Consider the following 20,395-nt stretch of genomic DNA (forward strand, 5'->3'; position numbering starts at 1 on the left):
CAAGATAGCGTGAGATGGTAGCTTTACTAACATGTAAATGTAATGAGCCTATAAAAGGCACCCTTGTGGGCAGATAACTCATCTCGACATTTTGTGAGTGGCTTGAGTTCTTCACCCACCCCACTCCTAAAACTTAATTTAAGAGTGTTAGTCTAAGAGAATGCCTGAAGTTCGTTGTGAAATTTTTTCAGCCTGAGCTTTTCAAGCAGGGAGGTCTGACGTGGAACTCGCTTCCATTCTGTGAACTGAGGCACCTGATCTAGGACAATGGGGTTGAGATGTCACGGAGGATGACTTTTGGCGTGTCTTGGATGTCTGCAACCAATATTAGCCATCACTAAACTAGGTTTGGTTCAGGATTTGAAGATTGATTTCTTTTTGAAATTAAGCGTGACCTCTTCGGTGCACAGACTATCTGAAGGATGACAGACCGCACATCTGCGCGCTGCTGCAAGGCAAAGCTGGTCTCACACCTGCAGCATTTGCGGGCCCCATGCAGTAGTTACACATTATAGCTACGGCTCCTCACAGAGTTCACTAGCAATGCTATGATTCTTTTATCCTTTAAAAAAATATCCACTCTGTGTGTTTAACTAAACTAGTGTAGTTAAATGTAAATGGTACCCAAATGCCCTTACATGCCATTTTAATTGTAACTATACCTTAGGGTAACTGATAACTCTGATAGGATATTTTTTGCCAGCGTTATGTATTAAGTTTTATTCTCACCTGATGTTATAATGGTGTGCTGGATATACCAGAGCAAATACGTTAAAGCAAATTTCACTTGTGAAAACACTAGTTTAATATGTATGCCCAAAAGTTGCAGTGATGGGAATTGAGTTCACAAGACATTCCCTAAGTGACAAGATAAACAGTACGCATGCTCAGGGAATGCCTTTCTGCAGGAGCAGCGGGCTACACGAGAGGAAACGGGTAAGCTTGTCTCTGAAGAACTCTTCTGTACTGAAGTAGGACGCTTTTTTCACACTGTCAGGATTGGCGCAGTAGGGACTGTGGCTTACAATGTTCAAGAAACAGGCCTGTGAGCGCCATGGCGGCTGCCTTGGGCTCCAGTCTTCAGGAGAGGTCACTGCAAGGGGAATCTAGCCACAGTGCGCCTGCGCAGAATGAACAAGGGAGCCCACAAAGGAGCAGGTGAGGCCCCTTTGAGTAAGTTACGGAGGTTTTGATTGGTGAATGTGCATGAGGGAACTCCCAACCTGAGAGGATTAGAGGTGATAGCCCTGGAATGGCACTTGTTTCCACAGTGAGGGGACACCCTTACGATTTATTGGTAGAATACCAGGAAGGACTTGCTGGGTAGTCAGGAATACCAAACAGTCTTCTTTCTCCTCACTAAATCTTCCTGCCAAGATCAAAAGGATCAAACCTTCCAAGTAATTTTACTGAATTATGGTTCAGAATATATGGGTGACAATTTTATTTTTACCATTCCTGGCATTTCATTAAAGGTTCCTGGGAGTACAAGTAAACCAGGACTGTCCAGCCCATAATAGAAGAGACAAATAAATTAATAAGAACTGACCTCCAAAGGACTGGTGTTAGAACTGACAGAGTGAGCATCATCATGTCTGTTCCGTGTGTTCAGGCATCAAGGAGAAATACAAATATCCCAAGAAAGTTCCATATATGTACTTTAACTGTCTAGAGTGGGGGAAGGAGAAGAGAGAAACATATGTGAAAAGGCACAACTAAAACTTTCCAAATTGGTGGAAAGTAGATTTAAGGGACTCGGGAACACTGAGTGGCCCCTGACTGTAAGCAGGAGTTGAAGCAAGAAGAGTACCAGAAACTCAAGACTGGCCTGAGATACAAAGTAAGTTCCAGTTCCTTGGCTATAGAGTAAGACCCTGCTTCTAAAAGCAGAACAAGGGGCACAGAGGGGCGAGAAAGGGGGGGGGGAGAAAGAGAGAGAGAGAGAGAGAGAGAGAGAGAGAGAGAGAGAGAGAGAGAGAAAAGGAGAATGAGGAGGGGGGAGGGGGGAGAGAGAGACAGGGAGAGAGAATATGAAGGGAACTATGAAAACCTGCTCAGCTGATTTAAAACCAATGAGGAGAAATAACGCTAAACATGACCCACAAAGCCCAAGGACGCACAGAAGAACACACGGAATGGGTGACAGCTACCTCACTCTGAAAATCGTGCAAGTGAGAAGACGCTGGAGCTGTCTCTTGGATGCACTGTAAAGCTGTCAAGCTGAACTTCTCTACCCAGAAAAGTGTATTTGAAGGCTGAAGGCAACGCGAGGAGGTTGTCTTCAGAGACACACATACTGGAAGGTCTCGTCACCTGCAGTCTGGCACTCCGAGAGATGTTAAAGGAAATGCTTTAGCGAAAGGAAGACGATGCTGGACAGAGTGAGAAAATTCTGAACACCGAAATGCTAACTGTGTGAAACTATACACGGCAGGCATGTTAGCCATCCATCAGAAAGCAGATGGAATAAAGAGAAGACAGGTTAAGGTTGTATGGACGTGAGATTGGTCGTGGCTCTCATCTCATCATAACTTTGCATCTGTATCTCCTTATGTGTCACGTAGACAAACAGGAGTCACTTTCTGTGGCTTTTTTTTTAATGACAAGTAAATTGTATTAAAAAATCAAGAAAATACAAAACATAATACAGTAAAAATGGCCACCAGTTTGCCCCCTTCCCTTGTCTTGTCACTGCCTTCGTCAAGCTTGTCCCCCTTTGCACGGCCCCATGCCTAGCTGGCCAGTGCATCATTGCCAGAGGCTCTTGGGCTCCTTTGCACTGAGACTTCCAACTTTGCTGCTCTCTGGAAATCTCTGACTTTCCCACCCAGTGAGTCAGCACCAATTTGCTGGATGATGAATGCAGGACCAAGACACCACCTGGAAAACCATTACCACATCAGAGAAGCCATGAATACCAGACCACAAATGTGTGAGATCGGGGACTAGCTAAGGCAACTGAAGATTCTAACACAGACAATGACTGCAAACTGTGAAATGTCACTAAACCTTGGGAATAGTTTGTGATACTTTCAAAGCTCACTGATGTGTGTTGCTTGTATACTCAATCACATTTATAAGTACACATTCATGTCCATCAAGACTTTTATAAGCTACTGCTTTAGAATGAAAAGTCATATATGAAGTTAGAAATACAAAGTACTAGTATGTGAGGTTAGTCTTCCTCCCTCCTTCCTCCCTCCTTCCTTTCCTCCCTTCTTTTTCTTCCTGTCTTCTGTCTTTCCTTTTTTCCTTCCTGAAGGAACCTGCTGTCAGCTATGCCTTATTCTGGTATCTGGGAAGGCTGCTGAGAATGCCATCAGTCCTTGTATGGAGAGTATTCATTGCCTCTTTTTACTTTGTATAGGATACCTGCAATCTTTGACAGGATTTGGCTTCCCAAAGCTCATAGAAAGAGATACCCCAAGATCAAATGTGCCAAGAGACTAACATTTTAACCCTCACAGTCTTAGATAATATGTATGTAGAGGAGGAACGCTGGTCTCTGGTCACCGTGATTTAAACCGGAGCAAGTATTTCATCTTCTTAAATCACCACAAGAATGCATATGTACGTAGTTTTTTTTCTACCTATATTTCCCCAGGCTGGAAACAATTTCAGCATCTCTAGCAAGAGAAGGGCAGGTACATTGCAGTATACTCACTCACTGGAATGTCACATGGTACAGAGCAAAGGCATACTGTACCTTATACACAAATAATCTCAGTAGAATGATGCGGAACAGCAGCCATTGAATTCGCTTTTATAATGGAATTGCTGTTCTTTTTGAAAATGCCCATTTTGAGAGGAAGAGGAGCTCATATAGGCCATGAGGAATCTTTGAGCCCTACTCTCCTGTTGCTTTTCTTTCAGAGAAGAAAACAATATCTTTATTAATACACTGAGAATTCCACGCAGCATACATTGATCACATTAGCCGCCCCCCAGATCCTTTTAGCTTCCTAACCACCAAACGTCCCTCTGTCCATCCCTCCCTCCCTTTCTCCTCATTGAGTTACTGTTCGTGTTGGTCATCTGGCCCTGGGTCTAAGGCCTGCCCTGAGTCTGGTATAGATCAGGTGTCACACCACTAAAGAAAACTGACCTTTCCTTTCCCATTGGAATCAAATGCCAATAGCTCTTCGGGAATGGGACGTGGAGCCCACCTTCCTGTGTCCATGCTAGGATTTTGCCTGGCTTTAGCTTGTGTAGGTCTTGTGCATGCTGTACTGTGGGTTCATGTGTGCTTCTGCCCTGTTGTGTCTGGAAAGTACTGTTTCATTTACATCATCCGCCAATTCTAACTCTTACAATATTTGTACTTGTTCTACATAGACAACTGAGCTTTGAGTTATGAGGCTGTGTGTGTGTGTGTATGTGTATATTCAAGACTCAAGTCTAAATGTATATCTGTGTGCATGTGTGTATGTATGTCTGTATATATGTATGTATAAACATATCAAATTTAGGGCTGATCACTTGTAAGTCTCTTATTCTCTCCACATTGCTGGTCTTCTGTTTGGCAATGATGTTGATATCTGTATGAATCATGTCTACAGTGTAAAAATTCACCCAGTTGTACACATGTTTTTTCCCTATTTTCCTCTAGATGAATTTCAGTTTTTATAAATTTACTTGAAAAACTACAATTTTATATTGTGATCATTTTAAAGTAAAATTATATAATAGGTACACGGCAAAAAGGATAGAAATCATCCTAAAATGCACGGGTTCTTAGAATATACTCCTGGATGCTATTTCTGGGTGATTGTTTGATTTATAGGTCTATCCCATACATTTAACAAATTGTTCATATTACTATGAACACATGCTACTTGCTAAGCTGGGGCTGCCCATGTGCATTAGTGGACATAACACCCATGTGACACTATATACATGGGGGAAACATTATTCGGTTTTTGTTGATAACCTTTTAGGAGTCAAGTTAGAGCATGGTAAAGTTTCCTTAATTTTGTTCCCTTGATAATAGTCTGAAAGTGTTATTTTAATGTATGTTTTTAGTTGTAAAATAAAATGTTTTCCCAAACAGTTAACCGGGAAGAAGGAAATCTAATTTCACTTAAAATACAAAGATATTTCATCAGAAAATTTCGATAAGAAGCATCTGATTCCAACCACACCAGCTACAGGTCACAGAGAACTGTAGGTTGGGAGATTTACATTTTTTGGCCACTGTCAGGGTGACTACAAGGCCAGAAGATGTGAAATTATTCTCTGAGCAAAGCAATAATGTGTGGGGCATCTGATGGCTGGGGTCTCATTTACCCTGCAGCTTCTCAACTGAATGTTATCTAGGCCCATTACCCTGCTGAAGCCATTTGACATCTGTGCGCTTCTCGGCCACTTTGGTGGGGAGTGAATTATTAGATTATTACAGAGATGGTCTGTGTATAGATGTCCTTTGGGTAACGTGCAGGGTGGAGGACACTATAATAACCCAGGTAGCGATCTGCTGCCTACCATTCTCCCTGTGCCTACAGTAAACACAAGTCTCAGAAAGTCATCTCTTTCGAATTTGAAGATGTCCTGATGCTGTTGTTCTTTGTGCTAAAACTGAGAATGTAACAATGTGTAAAGGTGGAAGATTTTAAAAGATGAAGTCACCCCAAAGGAAAGTCTTCCTCACCCTGATGGGCTTGTCAGGCAGATGACGCAGGCAGCTGCTGTTGTTTCTAGAAGCTGCTGTTACATACCAAGCCAAGCCAAGTATGGGTCGAGAGACACTTGTGGCAGAGGTGAAGCCTGTGTGCTGGGAAACGTTTCCATGGCAACAGTTTTTGTTTTCTGTTGAGGTAAAATTCATATCACAAGACATCAGCTGTCTTAAAGAATACAATTCAGTGTTGTTGGCACACTTCTACTATTATGCAACTGCTACATCACCTTTCTTCTACTTCTGAGACATTTTATCGCCCCGAATAAACCTCAGGATCAATCACCCTGCTTACCTACGTCTGTCTCCCTAGAACCGCTAGGAAATACTGGCCTGCCATCGGTATCTCTGGATTTGCACATTCTTGGTATTTTATGTAAATACTTGACAGGATTGGATGAGAGGCTGCTATTGTCCTTGAGCTCGGTGTTTTCCAGGTTCATTCATATTATGTTGTTGTCTTTTTTTCCTGAGCTAGAGATCAGTACACACACAGGACCTTGCGTGTACTAGGCAAGTGTTCTACCACTGAGTTACATCCTAGCCTTTAGTTTTCTGAGACAGAGTCTCTCTGTGCATCCTAGGCTGTAGTGGAACTCAGTCTTTCAGCCTTCATTTCCGTAGTTCTAGGATAAGGGCATGTGCTAGCACTCATGGTCTTTGTTGTCATACACACACACACACACACACACACGCCTCCATATGACTGAGTAATATTTCACAGTATGTACCATGCACAATTTGTTTACGCATCTATCTGAATAGATACCTGATTGCTTCTTTCTTTTGGTGACTGTGTCTAATGGAAGGAGCATTGGTCTATAACTGTCTGTTTCAGTGGCTGTTTTCAGGATGTATTGATGGTTTCTTGGTGATCCTATTTAATTTGTTGAGGAAACATGAAACATGTGTCACGGTGCCATGAGTTTGTGCTGCTGGCACTTCCCCCTGAGCCCATCTCTGGCTCTTACTCAGTCTTCTCCAAAAGAGATGGGTGGCTTGACTGACGTCTGGTGGTGAATCCACCTCCTGAGGAGCTGCCCTTCTCTCCATTCCTCCATGGCAGTGCTAGGCACTGTTCCTAGGTGGAAGGCCAGTCATGACTTTTATTAGTGGCTTCAATGGAGGGAGGGTGTGGCCAGCCTGGGACTTATGTTTGAAGACCAGTTAGATATATTTATTCAGACTGACCTCTTTAGATAAAGGCTGGGATTTGTCTCTTATTTTAACTTCAGTTTGCCCAATTTTAATAAGGCACATCACATTCAATGCAAGTTTCCTTTGAGGGTACAGCTGTGAGAAGGGAGGATGTGGGAATGCGGCCGTCATTAATGTGTCTTGAACCTGTGAATGCAAATTTGCCATTCAGACTCAGCAATGTTGACTTGAAAAACTTACCTAACAAATCAAAATAAAGAAACGTCATTCACTCAAAGTATCCCACCTAAAAAAAAATGTCAGTAGACCCCAAACCATAATATTTTGTCTACTTTGTGTGTTTGTTTAGATATTTTACTATTTTTTCAGAGTTCAGACCAATAATATAAATTTGAATTTTAGAAGTTTGACCATAGGCATTCTAGTAAAAGTTGATGTACCCAGTTGTGGTACACAAAGACTGTTGTCCCCAGTTGTGGTATACAAAGGTTGTTGTCCACAGTTATGGTACACAAAGACAGCTTGGTAAACCTTCAGACTCTGAGTAGACAATGATTGCTTTGCATAGTGAGCACTCACCAGGCTATATATGACAGTGGGACCAGAATGCCTCGCTTCCTCTCTGCCAGCTTCATCTCAGGTACTGGAATTTTAATAATGACCTTGATTTTGAGACCATCCTGGAAATTTATGAAGAAAAGTTAGTAACTTAATATGCCTTTGTTTCTCAATTACCAGGGTCCGTGTACAGTAAGAAACTTTCAGCTTCTCTCATGCTCTGGTCGTAGGTAACACGCCACCTTGTCAAACTCTTCGACAGCCTCTCAGATCTGCAGTTCGAAGATAATCCAGAAGTTCCCACACACAAAGCAATCGGGATGTTCAGCAAAGAAAAGGAGTATGTCCTGTTCCAGGACGGGTGTGAATGCATAGGCCATGTAAGACTTGATTTTAAGGTTTTCTATGCAAAATAGGTAATTTTCAGGCAATCCTAAAGGTTGAATTGAACGAGCAAGACAATTTATGTCCTGTTAAAAATCAAGTTCTCATTGATTCCATGCCGGGACATGGCTGTTCACGGTCTCCATTGTGCCAAGGAGCTCCTCTTCCCTGCCCAGCTTCTGCTCACTTAGTGTTAGCATCAGCAGGGTGTCCGCGATGTTTGGAGTTCCGCTGACAGAAGGGATGGTCACAGATGAGTAGGACTCGGGATCTTTGACCAGTGTACTCTGCTCAGGTCGCGCCCAGAGGCTGTGGGAAGGGAAGAGACATTGTGGTTGGGCATTCTGATGTGAATCTGTGAGTGGCTGCTTGAGTTAGTAAGTATGGTTGATAGAATCTCCCAGCATGATGCTATTACCCCAGTTACTGTAAAGTTAGCTAAGCATAGTCCCCACTCTCCCGGACAAATACCTGGAAACATTCTTACAGCTAGCCCCAAGGAAGAGTCATTTTGCTAGATGACAGCTTTAAATACAGTCTGATAGCTTAGCTGTCTCAGGGCCGCTGTTGCTGTGCTAACGACCATGGTCAGAAACAGCTTGGGGAGGAAAGTGTTGCCGCAGCTCACAACTCTCGGGTCACATTCCATCACTGAAGGAAGAAGGAGGAGGAGCCTGGAGGCAAGAACTGAAGCAGAGGCCGTGGAGGATCGCTGCCTACTGACTTGCTCCTAATGGCTTGCTCAGAATACTTGCTTACATAACTCAGAACCACTGCCAAGGGTTGGTAAGAACCATAGTGAACTGGGCCCTCCCGCAACAATAATTAATCAAGAAAATGCCATGGCAGGCGTACCTACAGGCCAATCTGGCGAGAGAATTTTCTCAGTTGAGGTTCTCTCTTCTCGAATGACTCTGACTTGAGTCAAGTTGATCTAAGCTAACCAGGGCAGGGCTTGCAGTCTTCCTGAGGAGGCTGGAATAGCTTGGTCTGATCACCAGTGTAACCTTCGGTTTTTATCAGAGACCCTCTCAGGCCTGGGCGACGGCTTCCTTGAAGTATTCTTTGTGAAAGCACTATTACAAACTTATTTTACTAGTGTTCTCTTTTCTCCTCACTGTTAACTTTTTAATATTGTACCAGAAAACTCTGCCAAATGAAGGGGAAGCAGATGGTAGGACACTCTGATTAAAACATATTTTTGATCTCTTGGGCTTTTTAGGATATTATTATAGTGATTAGAAAAAGTCACCATAAACTATCTTGACAAAAGTGTGCGGCTGTCTGCTGCCTCCCCGGCAGACTGTTCATCATCTGGCGTGGTGCCCAGAGGGGGATCATCCAACTGATGGATGTGGTTGTCAGTAGCAGGAACCCTGGATACCGGAAGATTTCCGAGAGCTCTAATTTATTCTATAGAAGTAGCTTGTGCTAGAAACTTCTGAGCCTATATGGCATTTATTTTCTAATTACCTTTGTTTTATTTTTCTAAAAAGATGCTTTTTGTATTGTCTTTTTATGCTTTCCCACACTTTTATGATTGGTTCCTTCCAATTTAGCCTGTTAAATTTATTTATTGAAAGCCTATTATGCATTAGATTGGGCTTTTAGGGATCAGAGATGAAGCCTTGGCCCTTGTCTCGTTGAGGAAATGGGGTTTATATGATGAGTAAGAACCAGTTGTGGTCATTTTTATCTTAGGATGGACAGAATGTCAAGAGGTTTCTAAAGGGTTGAATCCTGCAAACAGAACTCGGTCAGGTCATGAAATCCTACTCTTGAGTTGCTGTTGCTGGCAGAGTCATCTGAAAACAGAGTGGTGGGACAGGTCGCCCATAGTCTTCCCTAGTGGCTCTCCTGAGGACAGGCAGGTCTGCTGAGGACATGCATCCAGAGTACAAAAGAGGTGCTTCAACAATTACTGTCTCCTGAGGATGCTTATTGTCTGATGGTCTGAGAGCGGGGTGCTGTGCTTCATGATGAAGGCAGAAATACAGGACCGACCAGCTAGATTAGGGACCATGAACTTGTAAATGGTAATAAAGCCCGGCTCTAAAGTCAGGAAAGTCACGCATAGCAGATGACAGACCATGGCTAGTGTTCCCTTTACCTCTCAAGAAGAAGGTTAGTCAGCTCATTCGTGCGTCATTCCAGTTCTCAGGAGGTGAAAATGTTGTTGCCATCCTCAGGGAGCCAGGGAAGAAAACCAGCAGAATCATCTTCCTCATCTCCTGAGGCCCGGGGATGCACTCATTACAGCCATTTTACTGTTAGGGTCTACTATGTGCAGTCTATACAGCCTCGTAGTTATGTGACCAACTAGAAACAGGTGCATGGATCAATATAACAAAGCAATTTGAACAGTATGGAAAATTGGCCAGAATGTATCTATGCGAGCAACGTGAACTGGAACTTTTTTTTTAAAAAAGATTAATTTTCACAAGTCGGCAGTTGTCTCTCACACCGCCATGCTATCTAATTCCTGACAAGTGTGAGGGCTGGAACCAGTAGGAATATAATTAAGATATTTACTGAAAACATTTTGGCTTAAGATTAAGCACTGTGAAGATTTTTAGAGGGGAGCTTTCAGAAGAATAAAACATAATAAGAAGATACAATTCTTAAAATCGTGGTTCTGAAGGCTCTAGCCTGCAGCTCATGCCTTAACAGGCGGTCATGGTGATTCATGGTGTTTGACTTCTCAGACATTCAGTAGAGGAGTCCTTGTGTAGAGCCCCTTTATCTGCAAAGCCGAGGAATGAAAGGCATGTTCTCTGTTTAGAGAAACTGTTTACCCACTGAAAGGTTACGGAGTTAGCTGTAATTTGAGGGGTAGAAAGGGTCGCACAGGGAGAGCCTTAGTCCGTTAGTGGTTGAGTTCCCCTCTGCTGGCGCTGTGTGTTTCTCAGAAGAGTGGCAGAAAGTCCATCTGCGGTGCTGTTGCTCGAAGCCTGTGCTTCTCTCCCGAGGTGGAAAGCTGGCTCCTGCGGCTTGAACAGACTATGAAGGAAACAGTGCGCCAGGTGATCGCAGAAGCCCTCGGAGCCTATGAGGAGAAACCCAGAGAGCTATGGATCTTGGACTTCCCAGCTCAGGTGGCTCTGACTGGCTCACAAATATGGTGGACCACAGATGTAGGAATTGCCTTCAGTCGGCTGGAGGAAGGTTATGAAACAGCCCTAAAGGATTTCCATAAGAAACAGGTACTTTTAGAGGTTTGACAGTTAAAAGAGATTGAACAATAAACTTTGTTCACTTACTGCAATGGGTCTCGACCTTCTTAAAATTGCAACCTTTTAACACAGTTCCTCATGTTGTGGTGACCCCAAACATAAAATTATTTTCATTGCTTAACTGTAATTTTGCTACTGTTGCAAATCATAATGTAACTATCGGATATGCAGACTGTCTGGAATGAGACTTATGTGCCAGGGCTGTTCTACCCTCAGAAGGGCCCCAACCCACAGGTTAAAAACTGTTGACTTACCATTTTCTATTAACTTTTGGTGGAAAATGGATTCTTGATTTTCTGATCTGAGGAAACTGGAGTGTTGTTTTCCATTTAATAGATTTAAAGTTGAAAGGTGCAGATTAAAGAAGTGGCCAGTTTCTTCCAGGGCTGGTTGATTTATTGACATTTATGCTTCGATTATAACTATAAAGTGAGGACATTTAAAAAACATTCATATTGTCTCAATGTGGAACTGCCATCTTTCTGCGTGTCTCTGGTTTTCCTCCATATTCTGCACTTGATTCTCTCGCCTTCCAACTTGCCATTTCTAGATTTTCTGAATACTTATTTCTTAAAATAGTAAATGACATTCTGTGGGTAATGTTTATATCAGTTTTATGATTTTTAACTTGATGGCTTCTTTATTATTTGTTTGTTGTTGAAAATAAAGAAGAAAGCCCAGGAAGGGAAATAAAACAAGCAAAAAAGATCTACTCTCAGGAAAACCATTGACAGCCTCTGGCGTGCAACCATCTTGAGGTTTTCCTTCTGTCTGCTAGCTGTTTGTGTTTCTGTGTGAATGTACATGTATGTGCAAATTTGTAGCTATTCACTCGGAAGAAGCATACTTATGTTGGCAGCTACACAGAAGAATATCACTGTCCACATATTCTGTACACAGAAGAATGTCACTGCCCACATATTCTGTACACAGAAGAATGTCACTGCCCACATATTCTGTACACCGAAGAATGTCACTGTCCACATAGTATGTACACAGAAGAATGTCACTGCCCACATATTCCGCATGTAGCTTTGTCGAAACTTACTTCCTGCTCTACCTTCTTTGAGTTATTGTGGTTGTCTCACTTTGGCCCCAAATACTTCAAATTTGAAAATATTTGCCTTCTTAAATGATATGAATTTATATACTTATGGTTGAGAATTTGTTTGATATGTGTGTTCATTGGTGGAATGACCAAATCAAGCCATCTGGCATGTATATCGACTTACTTTCTGTGGTTGGAACATTTAGAATCTGTCTTAGCAGTGTTTGAATACAAAGTTTTTGTTAGCTGGTGTTGCTATGATGTCACTATGAGTCTCTTAAGTGTATTCCTTTTCTCCAACTGGAAGTTGACTCTACAATACAGGAGCCCTAGGATTGCTGTGCTGTGTGAGCCAGCCCTATCATGTGCTGTGTGAGCCAGCCCTATCATGTGCTGTGTGAGCCAGCCCTATCATGTGCTGTGTGAGCCAGTCCTATCATGTGCTGTGTGAGCCAGTCCTATCATGTGCTATGTGAGCCAGCCCTATCATGACTCTACAGTGCAGAAGCCCTAGGATGGCTTGTGCTATTTTTTTGAGGAATGAGTGGCCTTTCTCCACCCAGGAGTCTGTCCTCTGCTGGTGTTGAACTGTGACAGGCTAACAAGTCAGCTTGTAAGTAGGGTAAATCTTAGGCCATTCATGTTTCTTAATGTTTTGAGATCCACCCATTTTGTTGTTTGTATTTGCTGAACCTTTCTTCTGAGTTCTTAGTAGTATCCCATCACATCAATATACTGTAAATTCTTTATCCATTCTATTGACTAGCACTTGTTTTTCTACTATGAAAGCTTATACTGCTTTTATATTCTTGAGAAAAAAAAGAATTTTCTTAGAAATAAATTGTGACAGGAGAAGCGGGCTGCTTGTCGTCCCGGCTGCCTGGCTTGCTTACATCCGCAATAACCACACAAAAATTTTATTAATTAAATCACTGCCTGGCCTATTATCTCTAGCCTCTTACTGGTTAACTCTTACATATCAGTTTAACCCATCTCCATTAATCTATGTATCACCATGTGACTGTGGCTTACCGGCAAGATTCTCACCAGTGTCTGTCTCAGGCAGGAGATCCATGGCGTCTCTCCCTCTGCCTTTCTTCCCAGCATCCAGTCTGTCTACTCTGCCTACCTAAGTTCTGTCCTATCAACTAGGCCAAGGCAGTTTATTTATTATCCAATGGAAGCAGCACACAAACAGAAGGAACTCCTACACCAATATATTTTATTTCTTCTGGAGAAATCCATGAAATTAAGATTGAGTGGTAATAAAGGTGCATATTTAAACATCAAAGACACTGATGTCTACCACCAAAGATTCACAAGGGTTCTAGATGCTTCCTCTACTTGACCTATCTTCACGCTGTCAATTGTCTGTAATTCTAGCCTTTCCAGGAGCCGTCAATCAATATCTCAGCATATATTCAACCTGACTTTATCTAACATCTGAAGACACTGAATAATGGTTTCATATTAACGAGTATTCTGTCTTATATTGTGGTGTCTCTCAATTTTTTTAAACATTTAGGTGACTTTCCCTTTTTCTGTTAATTCCAAGAGTTCTTATTTATTCAGGATATAAATCCTTTATCAGAAAAGTGAATAGATTGCACAGTTACTTTTGCTACCCAGATAAGTTACTAGTTCCATAATTTGCATATTTTAATGGGAGTTGTTATGAATAGAAATTTGAATTTTTTGATGTAATAACCATTTTCCTCTCATGGCTAATACCTTTTGTGTCACAGAATAATACTCATCCACCTCAAAGTCATCAATGTATCTACTTCTCCCAAGATGTGCGATGGTTCTCGGGGTCTCTGTTAGGACATTGACCCACTCGTCCTTCCTTGTTTCTAGTGAATTGGCTTCCCACCGTGATCCAAAGAAAGTCAGGTTCTCTCTCTCTCTCTCTCTCTCTCTCTCTCTCTCTCTCTCTCTCTCTCTTCCTGGTGTGTGTGTATGTATGTGTGATTGTGTGATTTTGACACAATTTTCTTCATCTATTTTTTGTCTCTATGACAAATCCACGGTCTTAATTACTGTAATATTATAGTAAACCTTGAAGTCAAATTTCTCATATCTCTTATTTTCCCTCTCATAAATATTCGGACTATTCTGGAACTTTTAAATATACATTATTATTAACATGGTGTTTATTTTTGGAAGAATATTTTAGCCGAATTATATTCTCATTAGACTGACCATAATTGTAAATATAAAGTTTAGGAGACTAGTTCTAATTAACCTAAGGTCATGGTACCTCCTGAAGAGAGATCATTTTTAATTCCTCTGCAATGTCTTTTGTAGATTTTCATATAGGAGTCTTATACATTTCTCACTATATTTATTTGTGATAAATAAATTTATGATATTTTGGTCCTAATAAATTTTTAAACTTTAACTTCCAGTATTTATGGCAAATCATAAAAACATTGAATGAAAATGTATTTACCCTGCATCTAAGGAGTTTACAAAACTTGCCTTCTTTATTTAGTACTTTGTGACTTTTTTGAAGTACAGATTTTGCTGAATTTGCTATGTATATGAAGATGTCAACTGTAAACAATGATAGTTTTACTTCTCATTTGTTCTTTATTTCCTTTTCTTGAGCTACTGCATTGGCTGGGATCACTAGTACAGGACTAAAGTCATGAGACTCCCTTGACTTATGAACAATACAGGGAAGAACAATTTAATGTCATCATTAAGTCTGAACTAAATTTTTTTTTTTTAATTTCCTACGCTGCCCTGTGGGAAGCCCAAGGCCCTTCCCCGCTCTATTGAGGCTTGGGAAGGTGAGCATCCAAATAGAATAAGATCCCAAAAAGCCAGTACATGCAGTAGAGACAAATCCCAGTGTCATTATTATTGACGTCTCAGTCTGCCCCACTTGTCAGCCACATTCAGAGGAGAAGAATTACAGCTCAATACTGTGGTTCTGTAATAGAGTTTGAAGTCAGGGATGGTAATGCCTCCGGAAGTTCCTTTATTGTATAGGATTGTTTTGGCTAGCCTGGGTTTTTTGTTTTTCCATATAAAGTTGATTATTGTTCTCTCAAGGTCTGTGAAGAATTTTGTTGGGATTTTGGTGGGGATTGCATTGAATCTATAGATTGCCATTGGTAGAATTGCCATTTTTACTATGTTGATCCTCCCAATCCAAGAACTTTCCACTTTCTGTTATCCTCTTGAAATTTTTTCTTTTTTAATATTTATTTATTTATTTATTTATTCATTTATTATGTATACAATATTCTGTCTGTAGGCCAGAAGAGGCACCAGACCTCATTACAGATGGTTGTGAGCCACCATGTGGTTGCTGGAATTGAACTCAGGACCTTTGGAAGAACAGGCAATGCTCTTACCCTCTGAGCCATCTCTCCAGTCCCCAATTTTTTTCTTCAAAGATTTAAAGTTCTTCTCAAATAAATCTTTCACTTCCTTGGTTAGAGTTACCCCAAGACACTTTATGCTATTTGTGGCTATTGTGAAAGGTGATGTTTCTCTGATTTCCCTCTCTGCTTCTTTATCCTTTGTGTATAACGGGGCTACTGGTTTTTTGTTTTTTTTTTTTTTTGAGTTGATCTTGTATCCTGCCACATCACTGAAGGTATTTATCAGCTGTAGGAGTTCTCTGGTAGAGTTTTGGGGGTCACTTATGTACACTATCATATCACCTGCAAATAACAAAAGTTTGACTTCTTCCTTTCCAATTTGAATCCCCTTGATATTCTTATGTTATCTTATTACTATTGCTAGAACTTCAAGCACTATGTTGAAGAGATATGGAGAGGTGGACAGCCTTGTATTGTTCCTGATTTTAGTGGAATGGCTTTGAATTGTTCTCCATTTAATTTGATGTTAGCTGTCAGCTTGCTGTATATTGCTTTTATTAGATTTAGATATGATCCTTGTATCTCTAATCTTTCCAAGACCTTTTCACTTCCTGTTTAAGGGTCTCCATCATTTTCATAAGGTTATGCTTAAAGTTTATTTCTTCTACTTCTTCTGGGTTAGGATGTTCAAATCTTTCTGTTGTTTGTTCGCTGGATTCTGGTGTTGCTTTTCAGGATATTGGAGGAATTCTTGCATTGACGCCTGCCCATCTCTTCCTTCAAATGAGGCCAGGAGAGTCTTGGCATCTTGGTCCAATCTTTGCTGTGGCTGGAGTTTTCCTTGGTCTGCCCTCTCTTAGGTCCCCTCAGAACTGAAGCAGGCTCTCAGATCCCCTCCGTTCTGATGCAGGCTGTGCTGGGGGGATCCAAGGACCCTGCAGATAAAAAGGAGTGCTTGGGGGCAGGGTGGAATGGGGTAATGAAAGCCAGCATCCAGGAACACACCACACTAGATCGCCAGAAAAGCTTAGGGAATTGGAGGGGGCCTGGACTCAGTTCCCCAGGACCGTCCGGCCGTGTGGCCACTCACTCACCTCTCTGAATCCCCTCAGCGTGGGAGCAGGGCCTCTTGCCAGGCTCCAAGGACCTCGCAGACAAAAAGGCGGGCTTGGGAGGCAGGGTGAGATGGTACAAAGAAGCCCCAGTGGCAGGAACACTTCCTGCTGGCTCCTTGGACCCCTCAACCCTGAAGCAGACTGAGTTGGGGATCCAAGGACCTCACAGATGAAAATGAGTTAATCTTGTGTAGGTAACAGCAGCTATGAGTTCATTATTGCAATAGCAATGCCTTGTCAAGAAGATGTTTCTCAAAGCACCCCTCCCCATCTTTCAGCTCTTAAATACTTTCTGTGTCCCCTTCTACAATGTTCTCTGAGCCTTGGGGAGGGCAGTAGAATTTGATATAAGTGTCCTATTAAGATGAGCTCTTAGCCTCTACTTCTCAGCACTGGAGCAGTTGTGCATTGCTCCATTGACTGTTGCCCACTGCAAACAACAGCAGCAACAACAAAAACCTTCAACCAAGATTGAAAGCATCCCAGATCTACAGGTGTAAACATATATATTTTGAAGGAATTTGACTAACCATTTAGCAATATAACAACAGATTCTATCCTAGGGCTTGTGGCTTCCCTAGATAGGAGCTTTTAAACAAGGCTAAAGTATCAGGCATAGATTTCTTTCTGTGGAGCAAGTCTCAAATCCAGTCACAAAGCAATTTTCTCATAATAGTCACACCACTGTTGTACCAGTGGATACCTCTTGGTTGGTAGGTTGGTACTGAAGAATGCAGGGTCTGTCTTTTCTCCCACAGAAGGCTGAATGACATCATGTGGAATCATGAAAACTAGCCAGGAAAGCTTCCTAGTCAGTGTGAGATTGATTTTTTTTCTATATCCTACATCTAAAATGTGAGGTGTCTTCCACAAAAGGGTATAGCTGTGTAGTCATGGGCAATGGCAAATGTGTGCTGTTTTGAAGACCTCAGGGGCCTCCCTTAACTATAATTCACAGTGAGATATTCCATACCTTGTACTCTGAAGTTCATTTAATAACCCAAGTCTTCTGGAAATGGCATGATCCACTTATACTTTGTAATTTTATTCAAAGCCTTCTGTGGTAGTTTGAATATAATTGGCCCCTATAATCTCAAAAGGGGTGGCTTTGCTGAGTGGCTATTGCCTTGTAGGAGGAGGTGTGTCACTGTGGAGACGGGCTTTGAGGTTTCCTGTGCTCAGAATACCATCTAGTGTCTCCTGTTGTCTTTGTCTGCAAGATGTAGGACTCTTAGCTATTCCTCCAGTACCACATCTTCCTGCATGCCAGTGCACTCCCTGACGTGATGATAATGAACTAAGCCTCTGAAACTGTAAGTGAGTTTCTGTAATTAAATGTTTTCTTTATAAAAGTTACCGGGATCATGGTGTCTGTTCCTATTAATAGAAACCTTAACTAGGACAGAAGTTGGATCTAGGAGTAGTGTACTTCTGTGATAGGCCTGACCATGTGTTTGTTTGGAATAATTTGGACTTTAGTGCTCTGGGTTAGGAAAGCAGTGGAATGTTTTAAGTGCTGCTTAATGGGCCATACTAGTAGGAGCATGGAAGACAGTGAAGCTAAGATTTATCAGGAGCCCACTCAAGAGATTTTGAAGGAGAAGAATTTTAATATGCTGCTTAGAGATCATTCTTGTGATATTTTGGTGAAGAATGTGGCCACCTTTTGCCCTTGTCCAGAGTCTACCTGAGGCTAAAGTAAAGAGTTTTGGATAATTCCATTGGCAGAAGAAATCTCAAAACAGCCTCGTATAGACTCTATCATGTGGTTGTTATGGTAACTCTAATGATGATTTATAACAAAAAGGAGCAAGTTGAACAGGTTAAATTACAAAATGTAAATTTCGAAGAGAGAAAAATCACCATAAAGTGGAATGGAACTAAATCCTGTGGAATGGAACTAAATCAAGGAGATAAACAGATTAAGAAATTGAGTAAAGGGAATGGTGACTCCAGGGTAAGATCCTACCCAGTTACATTTATAACCTGTGAAAAGGAATTTAAGAAAGCTTAGAGCCCCTGGAGTGATGCATGCCTTTTATCCCAGTACTCCAGAGGCAGAAGTTTGTGGATCTTTGAATTTGAGGCTATTGTGGTTTAGAGATCCAGTTTCAGGACAGCCAAGCTTGGGCAGTGAACACCAGAAACCTGGAAAAGATGTAATTGAGCAAGGGGACCATGTTCTAGACCCAGTAAGCAGCAGAACTTGACATGTTTGGCCACATAGTTCTGGATTTAGAGTTAAGGATAGAAGTGGGTTATGGAATTTGCCCCTAAGGAAAGCCACTGAGGCCAGGCATGTGTCAGGGGTGTCCCTGAATGGAGTCCTAGTGAGGTCATTGCATGAAGCTGTGACCTTGAAGCCTGGATTGCCTTAGCAAACCCAAGATATTAGAGATGCCAGAACCTGGAAATGCCTGTAGAAGAGATATGCTAACAGGGAGTAGAACCAGCCCAAGAAAAAGAAGTGCATTGCAGTCGACAAAGTGAATGGAGTCGGAGATCTGAAGAACATTTTGACATCAGACATGGAGGTGCAGTTTGGAGTTTGGTCTTGCTTTGGTCCAGCCTTTCTTCACTGTGCTCCTTCACCTACATTTTGGAAATGTAATGTATATCCTGTGCCATTATATGTTGAAAGTATGTGATCTAGTTTTTTTGTTTTAATTTTACAGGGGCTTACATTATAGTAAAGAGATTGTATGAATCTCAGAAAGAGACTTTGAACTTTGGACTTTAAAACTTTGTTGAGACTGCGGTAGATTATAGGGTCTCTTGAAGTTGGACTAAATGCATTTCACATTATGATATTGTTGTAAGCTTTTGGGAACTAGGAAGTGGAGTGTGGTAGTTTGGATGTAATTGACCTCCATAATCTCATAGACATTGGCACTAATAGGAAGTGTGGCTTTGCGGAAGTGAGTATGACTTTGCTGGAGGAAGTGTGTCACTGTGGGGACAGACTTTGAGGTTTTCTATAAGATACCATCTAGTGTCTCAGTTGACTTACTGTTGCTTACAAGATGTAGGCCTCTCAGCTACTCCCCCACTGCCACATCTGCCTGCCTGCTGCCGTGTTCCCACCATAATGATAATCAGCTGAACTCTGAAACTGTAAGGAAGATCCCTCAATTGAATATTTTGCTTATAAGAGTTGCTGTGGTCATGGTGTCTATTCACAGCAATAGAAACCCGAAAACAGCTTCTTTTTTACAGTTGTATTTTGAAATTAATTTACTAACTAGTGGATTCTTTTTTATGCATCTTTAGCTTGGGTTAACCCACTCACTACCGCCTCCTACCTCCTCCGTGCCTCTGCTTCCATCTCTGCTCAACTTCTCAGCCCTTAATCCTCTTCCCTGTTTTCCTGGGTTCTGCTATCCTCATCTTACATGTCAGAGTTAAATTGTGCACCAGGGGGCTACCATGTGACTTTATACCCCACTCCTTTGAGTACTTTCTTTCCTGTAGTATTTTTGCCAACTATGAAGCTCAAAGCCTGCTGGAAAGGTATTAGAAAGTAGAAATCTAGTTTGTGGGAAAGTTGTGGGGGTTTTTGTTCTGTTTTTTTTGTTTTGTTTTGTTTTTTGTTTGTTTGTCTGTTTTGCTGGCTGTCACCATAATACCAACTCTGTCTGGAGTTTCCTTTATGTGGCATTTTTGTCATAAATGTATTTTATGGACTGCAGCTCTGTGGCATCAGGCTTTAGACTGTGCTTTTCAAAGGTTCTGCCCATTTCTTCTTGCTCCAGGGGCTAGAGAATCGGAGTGACCTAGTCGAACAGGCCTGGTGCCTGTTGTCATTGGCTGCGCTTGTGCCACTGGGGCAAAGTGCAGCTGTTTTGATTGAGATCCTGTGTTACAAAGCCAGAAAATGATGACTGTCTGAT

The 20,395-nt window shown here is 41.7% G+C and overlaps 1 protein-coding gene across 1 annotated transcript in view; it reads left to right on the forward strand.

Annotated features, from left to right (window-relative positions):
• The window catches only part of Dnah11 (dynein axonemal heavy chain 11), a 327,366-nt gene that overhangs the window by 71,729 nt on the left and 235,242 nt on the right, over positions 1–20,395 (forward strand). The window contains exons 29-30 of the mRNA XM_087911463.1: positions 7,621–7,770; positions 10,744–10,977. Coding sequence (XP_087767589.1) covers positions 7,621–7,770; positions 10,744–10,977 — 384 coding nt within the window. The remainder of the gene's footprint in view (positions 1–7,620; positions 7,771–10,743; positions 10,978–20,395) is intronic.

The sequence above is a fragment of the Myodes glareolus genome, chromosome 11, assembly GCF_982192425.1.
Source record: "Myodes glareolus chromosome 11, mMyoGla1.1, whole genome shotgun sequence".
In the NCBI taxonomy this organism is placed as follows: Eukaryota; Metazoa; Chordata; class Mammalia; order Rodentia; family Cricetidae; genus Myodes; species Myodes glareolus.